We start from the raw sequence: 26,023 nt of genomic DNA, 5'->3' as shown, positions 1-26,023 counted from the left end.
TTGAACATCAGGAAGTTCACGGTTCACATATTGCTGAAGCCTGGCTTGGAGAATTTTGAGCATTACTTTACCAGCGTGTGAGATGAGTGCAATTGTGCGGTAGTTTGAGCATTCTTTGGCATTGCCTTTCTTTGGGATTGGAATGAAAACTGACCTTTTCCAGTCCTGTGGCCACTGCTGAGTTTTCCAAATTTGCTGGCATATTGAGTGCAGCACTTTCACAGCATCATCTTTCAGGATTTGGAATAGCTCAATTGGAATTCCGTCACCTCCACTAGCTTTGTTCATAGTGATGCTTTCTAAGGCCCACTTGACTTCACATTCCATGATGTCTGGCTCTAGGTCAGTGATCACACCATCATGATTATCTGGGCCGTGAAGATCTTTTTTGTACAGTTCTCCTGTGTATTCTTGCCACCTCTTCTTAATATCTTCTGCTTCTGTTAGGTCCATACCATTTCTGTCCTTTATCGAGCCCATCTTTGCATGAAATGTTCCTTTGGTATCTCTGATTTTCTTGAAGAGATCCCTAGTCTTTCCCATTCTGTTGTTTTCCTCTATTTCTTTGCATTAATCGCTGAAGAAGGCTACAACTTTAAATGAATTGAGACTGGTAAAGTTGCATTTCAAGGTACTGGAAGGACCTGCTGCTGTGAAACCTGTGTCACCAGTGGTCATCTGTTAACCACCATGAAGTCAGTCAGGCAGTGCTACAGAATTAGTGTTCTAAACTCGGCAGTTTGGGGTATAGTATTATATAGTCATAAACAAGCTGGAAAACACAGGCTGTATAGCCATACCATTGGGTAAAGTTAGAGGTGTAGCAGTCTGCTTAGTAATAACAAGAAAAAACTATATGTGCAGATGAAACTCCTTTTGCCCCAGGTCAGTACTGTAGTAATGGGCAAACTAATGCAGAGCGTGAAGGGTACACAGTCTGTTTGAAATTGGCTGTTAGATACAAGTTATTATGCATGTGTAACGGATTAGAAGTTTAGTAAAGGGACCAATGATGTCACAGAGATACAAAAAAGAGTTAAAGGTGAGTTAAAGGACCCGGTTGGCTTCTTCAGTGCCTTTGGGTTTTTTTGCATTCCAAATATTTCTACTGAAATCTTTTTTTCCTCAAGAATCCAGCAAGCCTGGGGCCAGGTCAGGTTCGTACACACAATTGCCAGTGTTTCACCCCAAATAGGATTGTCATGTAAGCACCATTTAAAAGGGCCTGGAATTTCAAAGTGTAAGACTTGAATCAATGTACCTAGATTTAGGGATTTAGTAGTTCTAAATCCTACAGTAAGTCCCTTAACTACTAAGCCTCAGATTTTCCATATGCTTATACACAGGGGTCAAATTTGTATTTGTTAATCAGAGGATTGATCAGAGGTTTGTAAACAGTCATACCCATGTTGGTTATTTGTACTGTTAAAATTGGAAGTTCTGTGCTGGGTGGACATGAAGAAACTCTTTCATGACATCTTTTCTTAATATTCTGTATTCTGAATAATACATTAATTCCCTCAGTTGAGTCAGTGATATAGGATCAAGTCTGGGAGACTAGAAGATAATGCAAAAAGTCAGCTTCAACTGACTGCTTTTTGAGGCCAGAATCTGCACTTCTGTCTGCTTTGCGGAGGTCTTTGCTGTCTTTTAGGCTTATAATATTTTACTGTAAATTTAAAAATAACACCAAATTGATTTTACTTGGGTAAATGCAGATCCAGTTGCGTTTATCATTAGAGCTGCTTTTGGCAGTTCTAGAATGTGTCTGTTTTCTGATAGTCAGATATATTGCTTTCTGATGGTCTGCGGCGTTAGACTATACACCGACAGACCTTTTTGTACTTAAGCGACGTAACACCTGATGGCATGGAACTTGACAAGCATCGAAAAATGACACAAGAGCTTAAAAAATGGTTCACGGATTATTTAAATTTCCAAAAGCAAAACCACAAATGTGTATATGGCTTCATGGTGGGAGCATGCTACCCGGCACATGGTTTGCACTCAGTAAATATTTGCCAAGCAGATAAAAGGCTATTCTCTTACAAAATAAGATGTCCAGCAATTTCCTATTGCCCTGATAAAGCTTCAGTATTAAAGGCAGCCTTCAGAAAATGCACCCAGCTCAGTCATCTGGATTTACTGTTAAAATCTCATCTTTTCACTGATTTTCCACACAGTGAGACTGAAAACCATTATGTGACACCCTGGCAGCTGAACTTGGGGACACAGAGAACAGCATTGTTCAGGGGCGTTCCTCTCCTCAGAATGGGCAAGGACCTTTCTGGGACTTCGTGATGTCATCTGAACAAGCCCTCTTTGTGTCAGTCATCACAGATTGCCTTTTGTCCTTCACTTTTTGGAATCTTCGCAGCTATCTGCGAAGATGCCTCATTTTCTTGCTTGCACTGTAATTTAGAAAAGTGGTTCCCAATTATAGTGGGACACAGAGTTTTCATAACCATTATTCATTCTTCATATTTTGTCTCTCAGTCTCCACATCCTAAAAAACAAGTGTATGTGGGGAGGGGGGACGTGGTTGGAGGGGTCTTGTGGCCCAGCCTACCACTCATTATTTCTTTGGGAACTTTGACCTGATAGTAGCCATGATCTCTCATTTCTCCTGCTTTCCCATTCTTATTGTCTATCAGAAAGAACTTCCCAGGATGTTTTCAACATTCTCTGACTTCTTGTAGTTAATATCGATGCACCATCTCCTGCAGCTCAGAGTCTATCTTCATATCATTGTGATTTTAAATACTTATAAAACCTACTACTATGTGTCAGCCACTGGAGACATAGAAGATTGTAAAATAGATAAAAAGTCCTGTCCTCTTGAAGCTGATATTTGAGTAGGGTAAGACAAAACAGGGAGAAAGAGATGGCACCCCACTCCAGTACTCTTGCCTGGAAAATCCCATGGATGAATGAGCCTGGTAGGCTGTAGTCCATGGGGTCGCTAAGAGTTGGACACAACTGGGCGACTTCACTTTCACTTTTCACTTTCATGCATTGGAGAAGGAAATAGCAACCCACTCCAGTGTTCTTGCCTAGAGAATCCCAGGGACGGGGGAGCCTGGTGGGCTGCCGTCTATGGGGTCGCACAGAGTTGGACACGACTGAAGCGACTTAGCAGCAGCAGCAGACAAAACAAGACGAGTAAGTATGTGAAATCTTAGAAAATTGAAGCAAGTTAGGGAAAGAAAGTGCTGGGTGGGGAGAGATGGATGCAGAGGGATTTCAGTTTCAAACTGACTACTCAGAGCTTCTCTGACATGGTGATGTGAGCAAAGACTAGACAGATATGATGGGTATCTGGAAGGAAGCACTGTGGACACGTGGAAGGTCACTAGATAGAGGGAACATTACATGCAAGGAGCATGCCTGTGATGCTTGAGGAGCAGCACAGAGGTCAGGGTGGCCGGAATGAGAAAGGAGCAAGAGGAGGAGGCAGCGAGGACAGAGGTATCCACGGAGATGGGGGAGATTGTTTCTTGTGGGCTGATTTTAAGAACTTTGACTTTTTCTCAGAGTGAGAACACCCCATTGAAGGGTTTTGATCCAAGGAGTGACATGACCTGCTATGTTTTAATAGAATAGCTCTGGTTTGCTAGATTACATTGGGGGTTGGAGGGGATCAAAATGATGGTGGTGGATGAGGTAGGACGTGGTCAGATTATGGACCACTCTGATCTGTTTTGAAGATGGAGCTATAGGTGGATTGAATGTGAGGTGTGAGAAGAAGAAAAGTATCAAAGATGTCTCTGGTTGCCTGAGCAAAATAATGTGTATTCTCTTGTTTATATTCTCATTATATGAGCCCTGTTAATTGTGTTCAAATCTTTCATATTCTTACTGATTTTCATTAAGAGAAATATATTAAAATCTACTTCAATGATAGATTTTTTAGTTTTTCTTTTTTCTCTATTTTTTGGGGGACATAATTCTGTCAGCTTTTTATTTTAGATTTTGAAGTGCTCCTGTTGCAAATAAGAATTATTACATTTTCATGAGTTGTTTATGATATTTTCTTATACAGTCCTTGAAATCCTGTTTTGTCTGTTGCTAATAAATCCCCCCACACACTGCTCTTTTATATTTTGCATTTGGATAGTTTTTTTCCAGTCCTTTACTTCTAATATTTCTGTTACTTTACATATTAGGTGTCTTTGTAAATAGCATCTAGCTGAATTTTTTTTTTTATCCAGTCTGGAATCTCTCTTTTAACTGATAGTTTTAAGCTATTTACATTTATTAGAACTGTTTGATACTTTTATTTATATCTATCTTTTTAGATATGTTTTATTTACCGTGTATTTTCTTTGCTTCTTTTTAAAAAATTCATACTGAATTTATCCCACTTAGTCATTATTATTTTCTAATATAAATAACTTTTTTCACATCATTACTAATATTTGTGCTCACCATTCTCTTTTTTCTACTACCCTTTGCATCTCTTTATTTCTCTTTTCAATTTTTTTCTTACCCAAGTACATCTCTTAACAGTTCCTTTAATCTCATCTATTAGTTGTAAATACTCTCAAACTTTGCCTGAAAATGCCTTTATTTCCCCCTCTTCCATGAAAAATGGGCTTCCGTAGTGGCTCAGAGGGTAAAGCATCTGCCTGCAATGCGGGAGACCCTGGTTCGATCCCTGGGTTGGGAAGATCCCCTGGAGAAGGAAATGACAACCCACCCCAGTATTCTTGCCTGGAGAATCCCATGGGCGGAGAATCCCATGGGCGGAGGAGTCCACGGGGTTGCAAAGAGTCAGACATGACTGAGTGCTTCTTTCTTTTCTTTCTTCCATGAAAAATAGTATAATTAGAATTCTAGTTTGATGGTTACTTTTTCTCAACACTCCCTATTCTTGGGTTGCATTGCCTACAGCCAGGTCTGATTGCTGTTCCTGTGTAATTGTTCTGCCCCTTCTCTCTTACTGTTTCAACAATTTTTTCTTCTTGGCATTTTGCAGTCTAGGTATGGGTTTATTTTATTTTTTTCCCAGGAGTCATTGTTGCTCCTGAATCTGTATAATCATAACTTCCATCAGTTCTAGAAAATTATCAACCATTCTCTCAATATTATCTCTTCCCATTCTTTTTATTCTCCCTTCCTTGACTCCTGTTAGATGTATGTAAGGCCTTGTCATTTCCTCCTCCGTATCTTTTAACCTTAATTTTATGTTTTCCATTTTTTTGTCTTTCTGGGCTCTATTCTAAGTAATTTCTTCAGCTCTTTTTCAGATTTACTAATTGTTTTCTCAGATGTGTTTGATCAGCTATCTCATCTATTAATATTATGATAATATTTACCTTTCTGTTCATTTCTTTTTCAAATCTGCCTATTGGTTTTTTAGACCCTACTTAGGATTTCAAGTACATTATATATATCTTGAGTTATTTTAAACATACATATTTTATACCCCCTTTTGTTCTAACGTTCTTGCAGCTCTAATCCTCAAAATGAATGGGGAGTCTGTCCTTGTTTTTTGTAATTTTTTACTATGAACTCAGCTTTAGCAAGACTTGGTTTTTCTTTGTAAACCCTGTGGAACCAAGGTTGTGAGAGTGACCCTCCAGACCAGTTGTACGTTTTCTCTGGGCAAGCACCCTGAAGGTATCACCAGCCAGAAATTAATTTTTGTGTTAATTCATCAGTTCAGGAGTTCTTGAACTCCAAATTTATGTGAGATGCAGCCCAGGCATTTCTGTTCTTTACCCAGCGGGGACTAAATGCTTTCTTGTCATCTCACTGTTGTGGCAGGAGGATTCTTTTCCTAGTCTGTCCTAATAGTCTTCAGTATCCTGATGGAGCCTCCTCTCGTTAACCAAATCCAAGCAGAAGCCAAGTAAGGAAGGAGCTTACAAAAGTAGCCTTAGAGTTTGGCCTGGTTAGAGGTTGAGAATTTTCTAGAATTGATGAAAGATGTGACTCCACAGATTCCGAAGAACAGTGACTTCTGGGGAAAAAAATAAACCCATACATACCTAGATTGCAAAACACCAAAGAGAAAAAAAAATGTTGAAAATAGTAAGCAAGAAAGAGCAGAATAACTATATGGAAACAGCAGTCAGACTTGACTGCACACAACTCAACCCAACAATAGGAAGTGTTAAGAAAAAATAACTGTCAAACTAGAATTTTAATTATACTATTCATGAAAGGGGGGGACATAAAGCCATTTTCAGGCAAAATTTGAAAGTATTTACCACTAATACCACGAATGTGACTAAAGGAACCATTAAGAGATGTGCTTCAGTAAGACAAAAGTATAGAGCAGAGCAGGGGAAAGATGAGAATTGGGGATGAGAATTGGGTCTGGAGATGACAAAATAGTCTTCCGTTCAATAAGTATTTCCTGACCTCCATGGGCAAAAGCACTGCTAAGTGTTATGTTATAGACTGTCAGACACAGTGCCTGACCTCCATTAGGAGAGATGGCCCTACTAACTGTATACAGATGAACTACAAGTCACATTATGTGAAGTATTATAATATAGATGCAAACCAGTATCATGGAAACATGAAGGAGATGCAGTGTGGGAGCAAGTGGGACAGGGGATGGGAGAGGTTTCCCCAGAGAAGGATCATGTGAGCTGCACCCTGAAGGAGTAATGAGATGGCTTCTGGGTGGAGAAGGGCTATGGACAGAGCCCAGGACAGAAGTGGAAACAGCCACGCCATGGCCAGTGTGTACAGCTCATCGTGAGGACTGATGCAGCACATCATGAGGCCAGCGTGGCCAGAAGGTGGGCGGCACGCTCAGAGGCAGGCCGCTGCTGGATTCAGGAGACTCCAGAGCCTTGTGCTCCCCCCGAGTTAGGACCTCATTCTGCAAAAAAACAGCAGCCATTGAACATTTCCATCAGGGAGGAAACCTGATAAAAAAATGTAGCGGCTGGCTTGAGCTGTTCGATATAAATATAATGTAAGTCACAAATATAAGCCCATATGTAATTTAAAAGTTTCTAGCAGTTACATTTTTAAAAAGTAAAAAAGAAACAGATGGAATTAATTTTAATAATTATTTTTACTTAACCCAGCATTATCCAAAATACTATCATTTCAGTATTTAATTGGTGTAACAATTTCAGTACTGATGCATTGTTTTACATTCCGGGATGTTTGTACTGGGTCTTTAAAGTCTGGTGTATGTTTCACATTTATGGCACTGCTCTATTTGGACTGGCCGAGGTTCAAGTGCTGAGTAGTCACATGTTGCTAATGGGTCCCATATTGGACAGTGCAGGTGTAGAGGATGGCAGAGGGGTGTATTCTATCCATAAACCCTAATTCCTCAGTTCTCGACAGATTCACTCTCCCCTCAAAACAGAGGGTCAAGTAAGTGTGGGCAGCTCTTGAGTTCACTCAAACTGAATGTTTCTTTAGAGCAGGATTTCTCAGAGCCTTGGTATGTCCATGCACCTTGTGACCCCAGCAGAGAAGGACATCTGTAGCTTTGCCCACACTCATTTGACCCTGCAGGTCAGGAATGCCAGGAATACACTGTAGTGTTTGCTGGACTGGGGGAAGCAGAGAGTCTGGAGGCAGGCAGAAGCAGAAATGCAGAAGGACACACCAGGAAGAGGAGAGTGACAGGGGCTGAGGGAGAGACCGGAGGGCTGGAAGCAGCAGCTCATCAGAGGTGTCAGGGCTGTGCGCAGGTACAGGAGGATGTGAGCTCCCAGGGGTCTCTGGACTGGCAATGCTGAGTCGTCATTACCTTCACAAAAGCAGTGTCTTGCTGCTCTATTTATTAATAACCAACAAGGACCTACTGTATAGCACAGGTAACTCTGCTCAGTGTTCCCTGGCAGCCTGGATGGGAGGGGAGTTTGGAGGAGAATGGATACAATGTTTGTGCATGACTTAGTCCCTTAGCTGTTCACCTGAAACTATCACAGCATCATTGGCTATTCTCCAGTATAAAATTAAAAGTTAAAAAACAAAAGCAAAATGCAGTGTCAGTGGAGCAGTGGGACAGAAACCAGTGACTCTGAGTTGGAGAGGTGACAGAGAGAGCTGGGGTCGGGGGGAGTGAATGACAGACCCCTCTAGAGCCATTTGGCAGTAAGACTAGAGACGGGTGTCTGAGGAAGAAGCAGCGTTGAAGGAATGAGTGTGTTTGTTGTAAATATCGTGGTAGGAGGGACACGTGACTGTGTTCATAGCCTGGAGGGACCACTGAGGACTGAAAGGGGAAGTGGAAGGGCGGCGAAGGGTCCTGCCAGAGAGGGTGGATTAGGGATTCTGGCTTCTGGAAAAAGTGGGATCCTCTTGGCCCCTGACACAGGCAGGAAGTACAGGGATAAGTGAGCAGGGAGACAGGCAGGAAGTTAAAGGGGCATCATGCCTGTATTTTTTTTTCCCTGACATCAGAGATAAGAGCATCTGAAAGTGATGGTAGGGGTCAGGTTAGAAATTTTGAGGATAAACATTTAAGAACCATAAGTAATGAAATGCACAAATGTCAGCCAGGGTATTAGTACAAGGATTGTCCCACATTCATCCTGATGAAGCTAACGTCATGTATGTTCCAGCTTTAGAAACAATAAACTACTTGAGACTATTCCTATTATTCGCAGACACTGAACAGACAGGCCAATGCTTGCAGGTTTTAACATACATCATTCTTTCCTAAAGTGTGATATCCTGTTGGTGCCCAACACAATGGCTGCAAAAAGAGGGCCCAGGAGAATTCAATTGATGTTAATGGTTACATGTTTATGGTGGTGACTATTAGAAGAAACGTAACCAGCACATCGAACCCATGATTTCCCTAGGTATTTTGCTCAAACATGGACAAAAATGTTATCTAAGTAGTAGTAGAGCTAGAATGTGAATGTGGCAGAATATGAAGGACCAAGATTTGTAAACCACCAGCAAAGAGGTGGAGCAGCCTTAGAAACTGTTGCCATTGCTTCTACCAGAGTCAGCTGGGTGGTGGGTGATCAGCAGCACCACCACCAGCAACACTGGCCCCAGCACCAGCCTCCCCCGGCCTCCTGGCTGCAGAGCCGGGGCAGGCAGGGACATGGGGCAGCCTTGCTTGTCCCAGGTCTTGCTCATTCCTACAGTTCTCCCTGCAGAACAGGGTGAAACACAGTCCCCAGAAAAGCCTGAGAAGTTTGACCATGACAGTTGGCACCGTGCTCTCTTCTTGGTACCACCAAACGGAACCCGCCTTAATTCAATTTTTGTTTGACCGTGGGAGTAATTTTTTTTAAGTTGTCGGCAGCATGTGCAGAAAGTAGAACAGCTGTCTTCACAACTCTCTGTAAGGCCCAATCTCTACAAAACACATAAACATTCCGAAGCAGTCAGAAAGAGAACCTCCTTTAAAAGCCTGGTCTGATCCTGGCCTTTTCCACCCCTGTGGCTTTGTGCGGTTGACCCTGAGCGGACATCTGCCTTGATCCAAACTCCGCTGTCTGCAGAGGCCGCTGACGGCTGCCCCTGCTCCTGCGCCTCACTCCCCAGACCTTCCTGCTGCCCTCCTGTCTGCCTCTCAGACACACACTGCGACTGCCTACTGCTGTCACTGGCGGGGCCCCTACCTGCTTTTTCTTTTTGTCTGATAAGGGCTTTCTGAGGCCTTTCCCCTCCTCTTGTACGTAAGCCAAGCCTTCAGTTTCTAACCCAACGACTCTGAGATTAACGTCACTTCAGTTTGACACTGAGCTCTGCCTGTGCACTGATCTGAAGTGAATGCGGTATTTCTCACCCTGATGCCATGCGAGACTGCCCTGGGCCACCCTCAGGCTCTGTGGCTGCAGAGTAGCCTGAACCACCAGTTCTTTGTTTCCTAGGTTTGAGGTAGTGTTCCTGCTGGGAACTGCTGGGTTCTGGGCACTTTAGGTTTCCTCATTGATCACTTAACTTTGGGAAATCTAGAGAAATGTTTCTCAAACACTTTTTAAACAGCAGCTCACAGTAAGAACTACATTTTACATCCACAAATACATACCTAACTGAAAATTTTCTCAGGACAGTACTTACCGATCCTGTTTACGTGGCGTATGCTAAGTCACTTTAGTCGTGTCCGATTTTGCGACCCTGTGAACTGCAGCCCGCCAGGCTCCTCTGTCCATGGGATTCTCCAGGCAGGAATACTGGAGTGGGTTGCGATGCCCTCCTTCAGGGGATCTTCATGATCCAGGGATCAAACCCGTGTCTCTTATGTCTCCTGTATTGGCAGGCGGGTTCTCTACCACTGGCGCCACCTGGGAAGCCCCTTGTATACATGGTAGCTTCTATTCATTTGTTAATTTTGTTTTGTTTCTGTTTAAAAAATCTGTTGATAGAATGACTCACAAATGGCTCATGACCTGCAATTTGGAAAACACTGTTCTCAAGCATTTGATTCCTTTAATTATTACAATAGTTTGAAAATGTGTTGAGATGGCTAGAAGAGCATAGGTTCTTCACAAGCTCAGCACAGTTTAAGGCCTCTTTGAGGCTGTTTCTGAAAGTCCTTCACACTGTCATAACTTCCTTAGACATTCAGGCCACATTGAGCCGTTACAGGCGTTGCTAATAGCGGCAGTGGAGCACCGAGGGGCCGATGGTGAATCCAGCTTCTGCAGTGTACACTGCTCTGCTTTCCCAGGTCCCAGGGCCCTTTGGCTGGCCATGGGATTCTTTGGAGGCAATATTGGTAAACTCAGTGCATCCTCCCAGTAGATGTCTCTTTCCTTCCAGGAGAAGAAAGTAATATTTTGAAACTCTACCCTGCTTTTCCACAGGGTGTGCTGATCTCCAAACACTGGACACCATGCAGCCGGTGGAAAGGAAGAGGCAGGGCTACATCCACGAGCTGATTGAGACGGAGGAGCGCTACGTGGACGACCTGCAGCTCGTCGTGGAGGTAAGGGCGCCAGGCTCTGCGGGCTCCCTACAGTGTGGGGGCTCGTAGCAGAGTGTCGCCTTTGACAGTGGAGTCACCAGCAGCGACAGGCGCTCTCACACCCTCCGAATGCTTTCTCTGCCTGTTGGAGGGGCCTTGACGGTCTCAAGTCAGCTCTTGCTGTCAGATTAAGTCATTCAGAATGAGGAGAGAAGGGGCGCTCGGTGCCTCAGTGGGCTGTGAGGTGGCCTCGTCAGGAAGGACAAAGGTACAGACTGGGTGGAAAGGCTTGACGCAAACGTGCTGCCTCAGACTTTGCTATCACGATGTCTGCACTGCCAATCTGACACCTGACATTTCTGACATTTTCATAAAGTTTAGTTGTTTCCAGTGGAGTTGTGAGGCAGTGGGAGTGTTCCTCTAATGTTTTTATCAGTTTGGAAAACCACTCTGCCACCTCATAAGACCCTCTCAGGTGTGAGGCGTCAAGTCAGGGTCAGGGGTTTAGGGTGAAAAGCACTGTCCACAGGTGAGTGGACAGCATTCTCATCAGCATTCCCTCCCTGAAAGGACCCGGCCACCACATCCTCCTCTGCTCTACTCACTGAGGCTGACGCTAAGCCGGTCAACAGAAGGCATAAACAGTAACACAAGTCAATCAGCGGATGAAAGTACAATCAGATGCTCTCCCTGTCCTTCCAGAGCGCCTCAGAGCAGAGTGACCTTGTTTCCAGGTCTCTCTCTCCCATAGGAGCATCCAAGCATCTTCCATCTGACTCTGAAACCATAGAGGTTTAGAAATGTCAGTCCATAGACTTATCCGAGTTCTTGGACTCCAGGTTCAGCTCGATGCTATAAATGTCAGTTTAGAACAGTTTCAACAGAGTAATGTCACATGTATTTTGGAGAGATTACACATGAAGAGAGGTGTCTCAGATGATGTCGCCATTTCCTTAAGGCTTTTAAAGTCATTTCCTAGTTGTTTAGTGGAAACTAGCTTTGTGACCTTGAGGACATCACTCTCAGCCTTCATTTCTTCATGGGTCCATTGGAAATAATAATACCTGACTCAGCATGACCTACATCATCATCTGTGAAGTTAACTGAGAAACTTACACACACATGTGCATGTATGCACACACACACATGCATGTGTGTGCATATCAGAACTTTGTGAAACCTTAAGTTCTATGGACTACCAGTGTAAAGTGTTATCACTTCCCCTTCGGTCAGCCAGCCTCTGAAATCCACATGTGCTTGGTGGTCAGCATTGGGGGTGAGGTGAGGCATCGGTGTTTCTTTTGCTGCACTTTTCACTAACTGCTTCCAGACTCCTGTGGTGCAATCTGACAACAGTCCTGCTCCCTCAGTTCTGCAGGCCCTCCTGGTGTGGGGTGCTTTATGCCCACAGTTTAATTAACCTGTGTAAGACCCCTAGGAGGTGGATATGAGACTCTCCGTGATGGGACTGCTGGATTCAGTCCTCAGAATCAGCCCTGAGAGGAGCCAAAATAGCAAAACGTAGTAATTTTGCAGTTTAAAATTCAACAGTCTGTGTATGTTTATATAAAAGTACCTTGCTCTTCCTGGTTTCTGAGTACGAAGATATCATTTCCTTTAGACCACACAGGCTGTGTACTGCCCTAGAGCTGACTTCCTTTTCTTGTTCTGAATCTAGGTTTTTCAGAAACGAATAACAGAGCCAGGTTTTCTCGCTGAAGGAGAGATGGCCCTGATCTTTGTTAACTGGAAGGAGCTCATCATGGCTAACACGAAGCTGCTGAAGTGAGTTGTGAGCACCACTTTTGGTGGCAGCGGCCACCCAGCCCTGGGACCAAGACTTCCACTTCACTCCTTGCAACTGAGCTGCTTAACAGAGAACTTCCACTGCTTTCCTCTCCCTCAGGCTTTCTATTATTATTTTATGAAATGCTAACTGTAATGTACTGTAAACTACATCATTATTGAAGCAAAATATAACAAAATATTTGATTAAGTAAAGAAAAAATGAAGTCATTAAACAATACATTAACATATGATTCCAAACCATACTTGACTCTGTATCAGCTAGAGTCAGGAGAGAAGCCACAGCTTATGTCCCAGACATAAGCAGCTGGACTGGCAGTCCTCTAAGCGCAGTGTGAAATTCCGTCCCTTCCGCCCACGAGGACAGGCTCCTGGGGGAGCTCTGAGCCACCCCACACTCGCTGCTTCTCCCCACTTCTTGAGGTTTAGCAGCTCTCTGGGCACAGTGTCCACCGCTACCTTCACCTCCACACCCGGCCTCTGCGGACTCTTGCTCCCTTACTTCTCCTGCGGAGAATAGAAATTTCTTTCTTCTTGGTTCAGCTGAAAACAAGTTAGAAAACTTTCAAAAGAAACTTTTTTAAGAAACTAAGCTGAAACCAAAAGAGTTCCAAAGACCGAGGAACACCCAAGCGCAGAGTCTTCATTTTTTCTTCTTTGCTCACAGTTCACCCAGGTTGGCTGGGCAGGTGGAGCTTTAGGTCCTAACTGCCTCCTCCTCCTGACTTTTCCCCCATAGTGCTAGAGATCTTTAGGTAACTCGCTGGTCGTTATTACTGTTAGTCTCCCAAGATATTCACTGTTCATTGGCGACGGACACTCAGTTAAACAAGAAATGAGAGAGAGTGTGTTGGTTGCAGGGCGCTGCGGGTGCGGAAGAAGACCGGGGGTGAGAAGATGCCCGTGCACATGATCGGGGACATCCTGGCCGCTGAGCTGTCCCACATGCAGGCCTACATCCGCTTCTGCAGCTGTCAGCTTAATGGAGCAGCCCTGTTACAGCAGAAGACAGACGAACACGCAGACTTCAAAGAATTTTTAAAGGTAACTCCATCCCGGGAACGCAGGCAGGCCAGCCCTATTCTGAACCAAGAGGCAGAGGCGTGTGGAGGCCTCTGGGAGGCCTCAGGAGTAGAGACGGGTATGATCGTCACTTTCTGTGTGTGCCCAGTTGCTTCAGTCATGTCTGCCTCTTTGCAGCCCCATGGATTGTAGCCCACCAGGCTCCTCTGTCCACGGGGGGAAACACAAATATGGCAGAGAATTTTCTGACTGCTTTGAGTTGCCTTTCCTGTTGAATTGAATTTTTTCTTGGCTCTGGGACCATTATTTTGCCCATCTTAAATAGCATTTTTTTTTAAGCCTACTTAATGTAAACCAGCTATTTTCTACTCCAAAAAGCATCCAGAATGTTACTTTCTTAATTTTGTAAATTGTTTTAATTTTATACCCGTCTTATTCAAAGGAAGAATATAAAATAGCTTACGTAACCAAATCAGATCATTCCAGGAGGCAACACAATATCATGCTTGTAACGAAACAGACTTCCAACTGTGTGGGCTGAAATCCCAGCCCCAACACTGTAGTCCACTGTGGAACTGGGGCGACTTTCCTAACACTTGGTGCCTTCAGTCCCTTCATCTGTAACCTGGAGATAATCAGATATTACTTTTAAAGTACTTTAGCACAGAGACCAGCACATAGTAATGCTAATTTTATTTATTTATCTTACTATGATCTCAGGAATGCAAAAATGGTTCAATATAAAGCACTGAGGACAGAACCCTTCAATCGGTGGGAGGCAAGGGGTTGCCTGGAAATGAACTAGAAGAAAAGCATAGAAAGAAACCCAAGATCACAGAAACAAACATTCACCAGAATAATTAGATAAATGTAGAATTATGAGTATATGTGAATGTTTTAATTATCAATTGTAGTATTAAATATAGGACATTTACCTTCTCAGTTCAGTTCAGTTGCTCAGTCATATCCTGCTCTTTGTGAACCCATGGACTGCAGCACACCAGGCCTCCCTGTTCATCACCAACTCCCAGAGTTTACTCAAACTTATGTCCATTGAGTTGGTGATGCCATCCAACCATCTCATTCTCATCATCCCCTTCTCCTCCTGCCTTCAGTCTTTCCTAGCATCAGGGTCTTTTCAAATGAGTCATTTCTTCAAATCAGGTAGCCAGAGTATTGGAGTTTCAGCTTCAGCATCAGTCCTTCCAATGAATATTCAGGACTGATTTCCTTTAGGATGGACTGGTTGGATCTCTTTGCTGTCCAAATCATAGTAAAAGATTTAATTTTTTTTTCAAATAGTTATAAAAGTAGCAGTATAAATAGGACATCAGTATCACCACGATTGTAACAATAGCAAAAATAAAAAGTGTTTAGTCTTTAAATAAAAGGCATGGTGTTGATTACATTAAAAGTAGATCTAACAAGCTGCATTCTAAAATGCTGGTTTTTAAAAACACTCAGAAGATATCGAAATATGTAGCTTGAAGATGTTTATCTTAGAAACATAGAATATCCAAAAACAGAAGGAGGGGGCAATTTTTAAAGTGGGGAATAATTAGGTAAATTATAGTAAATGTGTTACTTTTCAGTTGTTAAAAGTGATCGTCCTAGAGTACTAGCTACTCTGTTAGGTCCTGTACTACTCCAAGGTGTAGAATCAAATAAATATGGTCCTTGGCCTCCTGAAGTTTACAGTCTGAATGGGAGGTCATAGAGACACTCAAACATGGTACCTCTACCTGTGTTACTCAGTCCAGATATGGCGTGATGATAAAGAAAGCCATAGGGGCTTGAAAAGGGTCACGGGAAGGGAGGGGAGACCCTGGAGTGGAGGAGGCTAATCTGAGTCTTCAGAGATGAGTGTGAATTAGCCAAGTGAAGAAAAAGCAGCAGGACAGTGTCAGCCTGACTCAGCCAGGTGCTCAGTAAATGGCATTGTCATTGATGAAGCCCAGTGATGCACAGCGAGAGGTGGGGGAGACCAAGAGCTGCTTAGAAGACAGATTGGCATCAGTGGTGACTCCTAGGTGTGTGGGAAGGAGGCGGGTGGGTGCAGAATGATGCTACCAACTCCGATAGGAATAGAGGTAGAAGACGATGCTTTTATGACAGAAGACGAGGACTTCATTTTGAGGTATGCTGAGGTATTGAGGTGCCTTTGGAACATCAGATGAAAAGGAGAATAATTCGGCTCCATTGATGGTCTGGGTTACACTGTGGGACTCAGTGGGACACTGGGGGGAAAGAAAAAAGGAGTGAGGAAGACTGAGAAGGTCAGTGGACTTGGAAGACAGCTGAGAGAGCATGGTCTCTCTCAGTAATGGAGGGAAGGCTCGCACAGCCTGTCAAAACCACCTTAAGAAAGAACTGAAAGTATTCATGGGGTCTGGCTCACAAGGTGGGATATTCCTACTGTTAAATTGATGGGTATCATTTTGGATCCTGAGTTTTTAAAAGAAATTCAAAATCTGAAAGATGTCAAAGTGAGGAGTAGTTCCAGTGTTCCCTCGTTTTTCTTAGGCTCTGATTTCCTCACGAGCCTCTCAATTATTTTGCAGAAGTTGGCATCTGACCCTCGGTGTAAAGGGATGCCCCTTTCCAGCTTCCTGCTGAAGCCCATGCAGAGGATCACCCGCTACCCACTCCTCATCAGAAGCGTGAGTGTCCAGTGGGGAGAAGCAGGGTCCTTCAAGGCTGATGGTCAGGGAGCCTCCAAGCATGCCAGCCACCTGCCACATGGTCTGACTCCATGTCTGATGCACCAGGCACCAAGTGTGTGTGTGTGTGTGTGCCCACAGACACACACACGTGTTGTCTGCAGGGATAAATCCTGGACGTGGGCAAATAAAAGACATATCCAGGGTCATTTGGGCTGCCTGTCCTCCCCCTTGCCAGGAAGCCTCTGGCCTTTCAAGGTTATGCATGTATGTTGTCTAGACAGAACAACACCCTCTAGGTCCCCAGCTGTGGAGCCCATCTTGAGCCCAGACAGAGTCCCCTGTTAGTCCCACAACCTTGGGGTCCAGTCTTCCCCCTGAGATCTGCAGTCATCTACCAACTAAATGCCTAACCTGGACATCCCAGGAGTCTCCAGCTCAGTGTCCTAGATACATCCCCTCGCTGAGGTCCCTACCTCAGCTTGCTGATCACACAGTCCCACTAAAATTCCATTCACCTTTTTGACACCATGTGAGCCCCTTGAGCCAATAAACCATCTAAGGAGAAGGCAGACCTTCAAAGGATTATTCCACAAGTAATCGTTGAGGTAATTTCAGTCATCTTACAAAGAAACACAGTAGAAATACCATAAGACTGTTGCTTTTATTGATTATGTCTTGACCACCAATCTATAAGCCATGTTAGACCCTATCAGAACTAATTAGCCACATCAAAACTAATACAGAACTAATGTCACAGTTCTGATACCAGACGGACCCATTAATACACAGTAATCCACAGTTAATCCCTTACCTGAAATATTTGGGGCCAGATGTTTTTCAGAATACAGAATATAATTCAAACGCTGTGCATTACATAATACCCCAGCAAAGCCTGGGCAGCACTGATAACTAACATGTTAAGAGTCTGAAGTGAAGTTAATGAATAATCACTAGGCATAGACTTAATTAGTACATCTCTTCAGTTTAAGTCAGGTTTTGCCACCAAATGAGTAATGAAAAAAGCATTCGGCTTTCAGAGTTTTTCACATTTTGGGACTGTGAATGAGGGACCGTGAACCCAGAAAACCAGACAACAGTGGTCTACTGGTAGGCCCACCCATTTCCAAGCAACCACACAAAGATGCATTCTCTATCCTTTTACCTTCAGGAGTGTACAGTCACTTCAGAATGAGATGAGTGCATTTTCCTACATGCTGACATCATGGTTTTATTGTTTTATTCTGTGACAGGGGATTCACTGCTTTCAGCAGATTTTTCAGAAAGATCAGTGACCCCAGAAATATAATGAATGGTTGCAGCAAATTAACACACTTATCAAAGGTGCAGCCAGTTTATACTGGAGGGTTCACCTGGATTACTGGGAGGCACCCTTACACCGCCACCCCCCACCCCCAGACTCAGCCAGAGAGCCAACAGAGACCCACAGTGCAGGGCGCTTGGTCCATATAGCACTTGGCCCACCCTCTTGTCCCTGAGTCATCTATCTCCCCATCATGGGCCCCTGAGCCTCTCAAGGGTGAACGACTGTCTTGCTCACTGTTGTATTCCCAGCACCCAGCACCTGGGCTGGTGGGGCAGGTGGAAGCCATAAGACATCCCACATGAAACAGCCCCTCTCTTCCAGATTCTGGAGAACACCCCAGAGAATCATGTAGACCACTCCTCTCTGAAGCTGGCCCTTGAGCGGGCAGAGGAGCTCTGCTCTCAAGTGAATGAAGGAGTTCGAGAGAAGGAAAATTCAGACCGACTAGAGTGGATCCAGACGCATGTGCAGTGCGATGGGCTTGCGGAGGTGAGGGCTGCAGGCCTGAGCTGGGTGCCGCCCGGCAAGCTGTGGGTGGGGATCCAGGTTCATGCCTTCTCCTAGTGTAGACAGTCTACGCCTCAGCTCAGCCCATACAGACTCAGCATCCTGCCCCCTTCTTGGGTTGTCATTGTCCTTTCTCATAGAGAGATTTATGTTTTGTGTTCTTTGAATTCAGCTGGGTCAGTGTTCTGTGGGTTTCTAAGTAATCTTTTTCACTGTGCCGGTCTGAACTCTGAAGAGAAATAAACGTAAGGAGCTTCTGTGTGAAAGTAAAAGATTACAGCTACATTCCCACTGGAGAGGTCTGCCACCCCTCCCTCAGGCCAAGACCTTGCCAGGGGTGCTGGGACTTGCAAAGTGACACCTTCTTCTCTCTTTAAGCAACTTGTTTTCAACTCCCTCACCAACTGCCTGGGGCCCCGGAAGCTCCTGCACAGTGGAAAGCTGTACAAGACCAAGAGCAACAAGGAGCTACACGGGTTCCTCTTCAACGACTTCCTGCTTCTCACCTACATGGTCAAGCAGTTCGCAGTCTCCTCGGCCTCCGAGAAGCTTTTCAGCTCAAAGTCCAATGCTCAGTTCAAGATGTATAAGACGGTAAGTGTCCTGGCAGTAGCATCAGGCACATAATGAGGTGCTTCCTCTCTCTTCAGGGCCTACTTCTTTCCTGGCCTGGGCCCTTGCCATCGTCAGGGAACTCTTCACCTGCCTCCAGATGGCTCACACCTCCATTGTCAGTCACTTACCAGGGAGGAAGCCGAGTGGCTGGGCCTTCACTGCCCTCTGACAGCCTCCGTAGATCCCAGCTGTGGATTCCAGCTCCTTCCCCGGCAAACACAACGGGCAGTCCCGCCTCCGTCCGCATTCAGCATCAGGTCTCTCTGTGAAACCAAGGCTGACGCAAAGGGCTGAATGTCAGGGCCTGTGGAGAGACCCTGTCACGTGAGCAGTCACGGACACTTGGTGCTCCTGTCCCCACTTCAGTAACAGCTGATATACCCCAGATATTTACTTTTGTGAAAGAGGAAGCAGTTTCTTTTCTCCTGAGTAAAAGACTCTGGCAGCTAGAGCCCTCTCCACTGCTCAGCAAGACTCTTCGGGACAGACAAGGCTCTGGACATAGGTGGGTGGAGGGTTCCGACCCATTTCACAGCCTGTGTTTTGGCCCTTATTCTTTCAGCCCATTTTCCTGAATGAAGCCTTGGTAAAACTGCCCACAGACCCTTCCAGCGACGAGCCTGTCTTCCACATCTCTCACATTGACCGGGTCTACACCCTCCGAACAGACAATATTAACGAGAGGTCAGTCTCGACTACATGTGTGACCTGCCTTGAGGCCCAGGAGAAAGCCTGACCTCTCCCTCCACCATAACCCACCTCCAGTCTGTGCTCTCACCCTATTCATCCCCGCCTCTGCCAATCGCACTGGCAGGCCTGGCTTTAGACGGCCCGGTGACCGCGAACACCCTGCTTCTGGTCTGTCCTGGGTCTTCTGAAGGGGGAGACCAACACCTCACTTCCTGCTGCGACCCCTCAGGGGCAGCCTGTGCTCCCTCGCCTGCTGAGGCCCCCTGTCCCATCCCTGCACTGGCCGGGACGCCTGCCCTCGCCCGCTGCCCTCTGCTGGGAGCCTCCTCCCTCCCTGCCCGGCCAGCCATGCCCGCTGTCCTCTGGTGCAGGTCCCCCTCTGCGTGACCAGAGCCCGTCATTTACTGTGCTCAGCTGTCACTGCATCTTCCATCTCTGTGCGCCCAGCACCTGACAAGTGCCTGGTGCCACCAAGAACTGTCTAGAAATTCTCAGCTTGATCCTCAATAAGCAAACGAGCCCTTCAGTTGCATTCACGCTAGGTCTAGGATTAGGAAACTCTCAAAGCCGAGTGAGGAGCTCTGGGTGAGTGACCCTAAAGGAGGTGTGTGATGGCTGCACTCTGCTTCTCCTCCAGGACGGCCTGGGTCCAGAAGATCAAGGCCGCGTCTGAGCAGTACATCGACACTGAAAAGAAGAAGCGGGAGAAGGCCTATCAAGGTAGTCGGTGGTGCCCTGGAGGGCTGTAGTTCGCCACACCAGGGTGCCCTGGGGACTGGGTGGGGTCCCAACTTCAGAGTCCAGGCTGCAGAGAGGGGCTAAACAGGGACAGCCTGAAAGACCAGACTTGCTGCCCACTACGTCCTCCACAGCCATTTCAAAACTCCAGGGGGCCTCCTGAGCCCCTCCACTGCCTACTGCACAGATGGGGGTCGTCCAGCACAAGCCCCGGGATGCCCCTGTGGCATACAGAGTCTCTGCCCCTCCTGCCTGCATATTTACTCTTCACTTCTGTTTGCAGGCAGAAGGGTCTGACCTTCACATAACCGGCCCCACCTCCTGTTGGTCCCTTTTACTCCATCAGACTTCACCTCTGTGAAGATTCCCATCAGCTCCTCTGCACCCTGCTCCTCCTCCCTGGCCCAGCCTGTACCCCGGCCCCCCCTGGGGACCCACCCATCCTCCCTGTCCCAACACCCGGTCGTGGACCTTGAGTCTCCCCCTCTCCCTCACTTGCTGTCCCCTCACCCTGTGCAGAAAACTTGCTCATGTGACACCAGTGACCACCCCCCAACAGCAGGAAATTGAGGACCCTCCCTCCCCAGGCCCCCATGACACCCCTGAGGCTCTCCCAGCACCCAGTCTTCTTTCCTGCTCTCCCTCCTAGCCCTGCTTCCTCCCACTGCGCCCCGTGAGTCTGCCCTGGCTCTGGGCCTCCCCAGCTCATGTCACCATGTCTCTGTGGTGCTTTCAGCGGTTGCAGCTGGCCTGCTGTCTCTCCAGCCCATGCTCTCCGGACACGCCTGCTGCACCCCTCCCATGGGATGAATTCACCCCCACCCACCCCCCACTCCCCTCCCCACCCCCCCACCGCCCGCCGCCGGAAGTAGCTCCTCCAGAGACTCTCAGGGCACAGCTCTTGTCCTCGGCCATGTGCTGGAAATGTGCCCCCTGACACCCCCTTTCCCCAGGCCTCTCTAGTCAGCTGCCAAGTCCCACATGTTCTCTCTGTGGTCCTGTCTATGGTTCTCTGTCTGATCCTGCCCTTTCATGGTGGCAGAGCCCTGGTAAGACCCCCAGTCTCCCACCAGGCTGTGGCATGAGGCCCTTCCCTGACCAGTCCTCCCACTTGTGTTCCTGGCTGCTGGAGTTGCAGCTCTTTATGTTTTTTCATTCAGGTTTCCCTTATTTTGTTACATACTCCTGAAAGGTATGTGTAAATTGGCTTTTGCTAACTGAATCCTATTTTAATGGTACTTTAAAGTCTTGCTATTGAAAAATCAATGATTGAAGCTTTTCAGAAAGCATATAATGATCTCTTAATTGGTCAAAGATAAATCAAAGTTTTTCTTTATTAGTTTTGCTTCACAGCAATATCTGTATGTACATTTATGCACTCTCCATGTGTTCAATTCTTAGACATTTATTGATTACTTACTCTGTGCCAGGCCCTGTGCTAGGCTTAACCAGGCCTACAAATGAATACAGCCCAGCCCTGCCTTCAAGGAGACTGAATGCAAGGGCCTCCTGAGCTGAGGGCACACATGGGGGATGAGCTGCTTCTCACAGAGAAAGTTCTACTTGCCCTGAGTTTTGAAAAGTCAGGAGCTCACCAAGCAGCTTTCTTGTTAGTTTTTAAACCCCTACAAGCAAACCCAGCTTAACTATCTTTACATTTACCAAGAAGATCTGAGTTCACTAACTCATTTCTCCCCATATTAAAAGCGTTTTTGAGTACCTCCTTAAATAGAATAAGGTCTTAAGTAAAAGTTATAAGTTAAAGTGTTTATATGTAATTGGAATTATGGGGAATGGCTAAGAAAGTAGACTTTGGTGCCTGACATTTTAAGTTTTGACCTTGCCATTTAGAGACTCTGTGACATAAACATGTTATAGTCATTTCTAAGACGCCATTTGCTCATATATGACAATGGCAGTTATAAAGAGCTATCCTGTAGAGTAAACATTGCAGTTTAAATAATATAACTTATTTAAATGCCCAACACAAAGTAAGTATCCAATAAATGGTAGCTGCTTCTGAGTGCTGAATGAATATAATATGATGTTATGAATATCACTACTTGCCAGGCAGTTGAGGGGTTTACACAAGGATGAATTTTAAAAACCTGCACTCCACCATTGCCCCTGGAAGAGGGGATGGACTGACCCAGAATTGCAAATCGGGCAGCCTATGATACACGGTGAGACTGGACCTGTGTGTTTAAGAGTGCACAGGCTGCCCACAGGCAGAGATGGCTGCCGGGTGCCCCAGCAGATGACCCAGCCTGGGCGGAGGCACAGAGCAGCCCCATGCTGGTCTGCCCGTTGCTGCTTAGGTGGCAGGCATGGCTGGGGACTGCTGGGGCTGGTTAGAAAGATAGACTGTATTTACAGCTTAGCGCCATAGCTACACTGTCTGTGTTCTCAGAGAAGAAATTAACGTCACTCGTCTTCCTCTTTTGTAGCTCGCTCTCAGAAGTCTTCAGGCATCGGGCGTCTGATGGTGCATGTCATTGAAGCTACAGAACTGAAAGCCTGTAAACCAAATGGTAAATGCTTCTTTCATTCAACAGACGTGGTAACAACCCTGCTCTTTGCTTATGACTCTTCTGTACACTGAATAATGGGACACTTTTTAAAAGTCGGTATTTCCAGTGCCACTAAAATGGTTATTGGGCCAAAATTATTCTTCCTCTATTTTCCCAGAGGGTACTGATGCCTCCTTCCTCGGTGCTTCTGAGTGGAGAAAGCAGGAAGCAGGCTGCAATGACACCTGCTCTTGGGGAGTGGCCCTGCTCAAGCCCTCACAGTTGGTTCCTCCCCAGGTTTAGGATGCTCTCAGCATTGGGAACGGAGCCCACAGGCCATGGTCTATAGAGAAACACCATATCCGCTCTGCTCCAGGAAGGCCCCTCCATCACATGCCACGTTTTGTTTTTTTTCATTCAGGAAAGAGCAATCCGTACTGTGAAATCAGCATGGGCTCCCAGAGCTACACCACCAGAACCCTCCAGGACACACTAAATCCCAAATGGAATTTTAACTGCCAGTTCTTCATTAAGGACCTCTATCAGGACGTGCTGTGTCTTACCATGTTCGACAGAGATCAGTTTTCACCAGACGGTAAAGTATAACTCAGGAAGGGGTATGAAGGTCCCCCCACACACTAGGATCCGGGGTCTGGAATGCCTAAGGGCAGTGATACAGCCCATGGCCCTCAAGAGCTCTCAGTGGCCACAGGTGGGGCCCCTTCTCGGGGGCAAGGGGTGGGCGGCCTCAGGTATGTGTCAAGTCTCCCACCCCGTCACCCCTGCTTACCTGATGGAAACGCTGTGCTCGTAGCACCTGCTGAACGGGTGAGACACTCCCTGACCAGCGAGGCTTGGGGTCACCACAGGCAGCTTCCTTCACACAGACCCCTTGTTCTGCACGTATCCATCCACTCAGTCTCCAACAGCCATTAACCAAAAGGAGTTACTTGTTTTGGATGCGAACATTTTATAAATCCTGCTTCAGACACTCCCTCCAGGATAGTTTTTTTAACAGTTTTTTAAAGAAGACTTTTGACACTCATGTCTGTTCACCAGATTTCCTGGGTCGCACTGAAGTTCCAGTGGCAAAAATTCAAACAGAACAGGAAAGCAAAGGCCCTACAACCCGCCGACTCCTGTTGCACGAGGTCCCCACCGGGGAGGTCTGGGTCCGCTTTGACCTGCAGCTTTTTGAGCAGAAAACTCTCCTATAGGGGCCTCAGGGATCTGCCCACTGGGCTGGGGCCGGAGAAGACAACCGGTGCTGCCCCTGAGCGGGAGGAGCGTCACGCGGCTTCATCCATCACAAGGCCATGCGCGCTGGGGCCTCTGTTTTATTGCACACTAAATCGCTCGCAATCTATGCAAACACGATCTTTCCTAGAAATAAACCAAACCCCATAGCACAGTGCCTTGTATTAGTGTTAACATGTTCGGCTGTGTTTGGATGCCAGGGTTTCCATTTTCAGGGCGATACAAAGTATTATGTGGAAATGAGGCATCAGACCACCAGACGTTATCACTTGGTTGAATGTGTCCACTGTGGGTGGTTTGGGTGACGCTGTAACCATTCCACACCGTGTGACCCCTGCTGGGTCACAGCCACTCAGGAGGAGAAGGACTGGAAAGAAGCGCTGCAGCCTCAGCTTGGGAACAGCCTGCTGTGTAAACAGTGTCCACTCGTGCACTGACTGGAACAGAAACTTGAGCATTTTATTCCTGACTAGACGTTATCATTCTCTGCTGAGACAATATAGTTTGAAATCTAAGGGAGAAAGCTTGATCTACTTTAAATACTGTGAACTCTTAATGACGCGGAAAATATTTTTCAACTTTAACTTTCTGAAGTATAAATTATTTATGTAAATCCCTTGTTTTGCGTTGTCATAGGACATGCATCTTTAAGCTTTATCATTGCCAATATGTACAGAAAGAGAATAAAAATATAAGTTTATGAATGTAGCTTCAAAGCCTGACTGATTTACTGTCTATGTGAAAGGCCTTTTTAAAAGGTGATTTCAGGGACTGCTTGTAACGAAACCAAATTTCCTTTCTGCAACAGTGAGACACACCCAGGACAGAATGTGCAGAGGGAGCGGGCAGGAGCCCCAGAGCCTCATCTTGAGTGCCACTGACTTGCTATGTGACTCTGGTCAACATACCTACTGTTTCTAGGGTTTGGTTTCTTTGACGGCTGAGTCTCTGGGAGCTACATGGTCCCCTTTTAATCTCCTCTGCTTGCCTTGCTGAGTAGAAACCTCAGGGGGAACTCAGCCGTGAAGGGAACGCACAAGTATTAAGGATCATCAGCAGGCCCCTCGGCCTGTCCAGCTCCAAAGCACCATTCTCTCCCCCTGCTCCCCGTCCTGTTGGAGCCACATCCACAGCCATTTACTTGGCTTCTGGATTCTGAAGCATAAAATCTGTCCTGAACATTGATAACAAAGAAGGCCTTATACATTAAATCCCTGGGTTACTGACTACAGCCGGGAAAAGAGCTGCCTTTTGGAAGGAGTCATGCGGGGCTGCAGGAGCCCTGCCTGATTTCTCAAGGAGCAGGTCTTCTCTGGAAGCTGGAAGAAAGAAAGGATTCAGATATGCGTCCATCACACCCTCTGTTTTCTGCCTAAACATGATCACGGACAAAGAAAAACTGGACAACATAATTCAGAATATTCAACTGAAAGAAAACCCATCATTCCAGTATTGACCCTGGGCACTGACTGGCTAAAAGAAATACGCCCCAGTGTCAAAGGAAGAGACACTCAGTACCTGAACCCAGACAACTGAGTATGTTGCTTACTGCAGGGAAAGCTGGGCTGGCCAGGCTCAGCCACACAGCAGAGCAAACTGCTGATCTTTACAGGGTTCTGGGAGTCGAGCCGTGTTGGATCAGAAGGCAGGTGTGGGTTGATATCCAGCCGACTTTCAAATCTTAAGGCTGCCACTGATGGGTCAGGCAGGTGTAAAAGCTGTGACCACAGCTACAGGATAATTCTATAGCTGGGACTATGGGACTTTACCACTGTGATGAACTGCAGCTGGTGCCATGTTCTTGTCAGATTTAGGACACAGGAGCCTGCAGGAGGTGAGTCAGACATCTATGACATTACAGAAGAGCAGTTAATGTCAGTACTTCCAGCAACTCCATTCGCCCCTGTTGACCAAGAAACACAGCTCTGCTCCTTAAGAAATCACATTCTCACCTGATAAAAAGGAGCCTGATTTTCTGAAAGGCGAGGAAGGGAGGGTGCACCCTGAGATTACCTACACTTCTGGGGGAGGACTGGGC

At 46.1% G+C, this 26,023-nt stretch overlaps 1 protein-coding gene across 5 annotated transcripts in view; it reads left to right on the top strand.

Moving 5' to 3' along the window:
* The window catches only part of ITSN2 (intersectin 2), a 126,374-nt gene extending 102,240 nt beyond the window's left edge, over positions 1-24,134 (top strand). For 4 of the 5 annotated variants that reach the window (XM_010840557.1, XM_010840561.1, XM_010840559.1 and 1 more), the window contains 11 exons: positions 10,752-10,873; positions 12,531-12,637; positions 13,519-13,702; positions 16,243-16,341; positions 17,990-18,157; positions 18,554-18,769; positions 19,353-19,474; positions 20,118-20,200; positions 22,666-22,749; positions 23,150-23,323; positions 23,788-24,134. In XM_010840557.1, coding sequence (XP_010838859.1) covers positions 10,752-10,873; positions 12,531-12,637; positions 13,519-13,702; positions 16,243-16,341; positions 17,990-18,157; positions 18,554-18,769; positions 19,353-19,474; positions 20,118-20,200; positions 22,666-22,749; positions 23,150-23,323; positions 23,788-23,945 — 1,517 coding nt within the window. In that variant the 3' untranslated portion in view covers positions 23,946-24,134. Of the gene's footprint in view, positions 1-10,751; positions 10,874-12,530; positions 12,638-13,518; positions 13,703-16,242; positions 16,342-17,989; positions 18,158-18,553; positions 18,770-19,352; positions 19,475-20,117; positions 20,201-21,378; positions 21,411-22,665; positions 22,750-23,149; positions 23,324-23,787 lie in introns of those variants that run through there. The other variant, XM_010840560.1, reaches the window with a different exon arrangement.
* The last annotated feature ends 1,889 nt before the right edge of the window (positions 24,135-26,023 follow it).

The sequence above is a fragment of the Bison bison genome, unplaced genomic scaffold, assembly GCF_000754665.1.
Source record: "Bison bison bison isolate TAMUID 2011002044 unplaced genomic scaffold, Bison_UMD1.0 scf7180017864145, whole genome shotgun sequence".
In the NCBI taxonomy this organism is placed as follows: domain Eukaryota; kingdom Metazoa; phylum Chordata; class Mammalia; order Artiodactyla; family Bovidae; genus Bison; species Bison bison.
The sequence above is the reverse complement of the archived record's forward strand: the minus strand, read 5'-3'. Positions and strand labels throughout refer to the sequence as shown.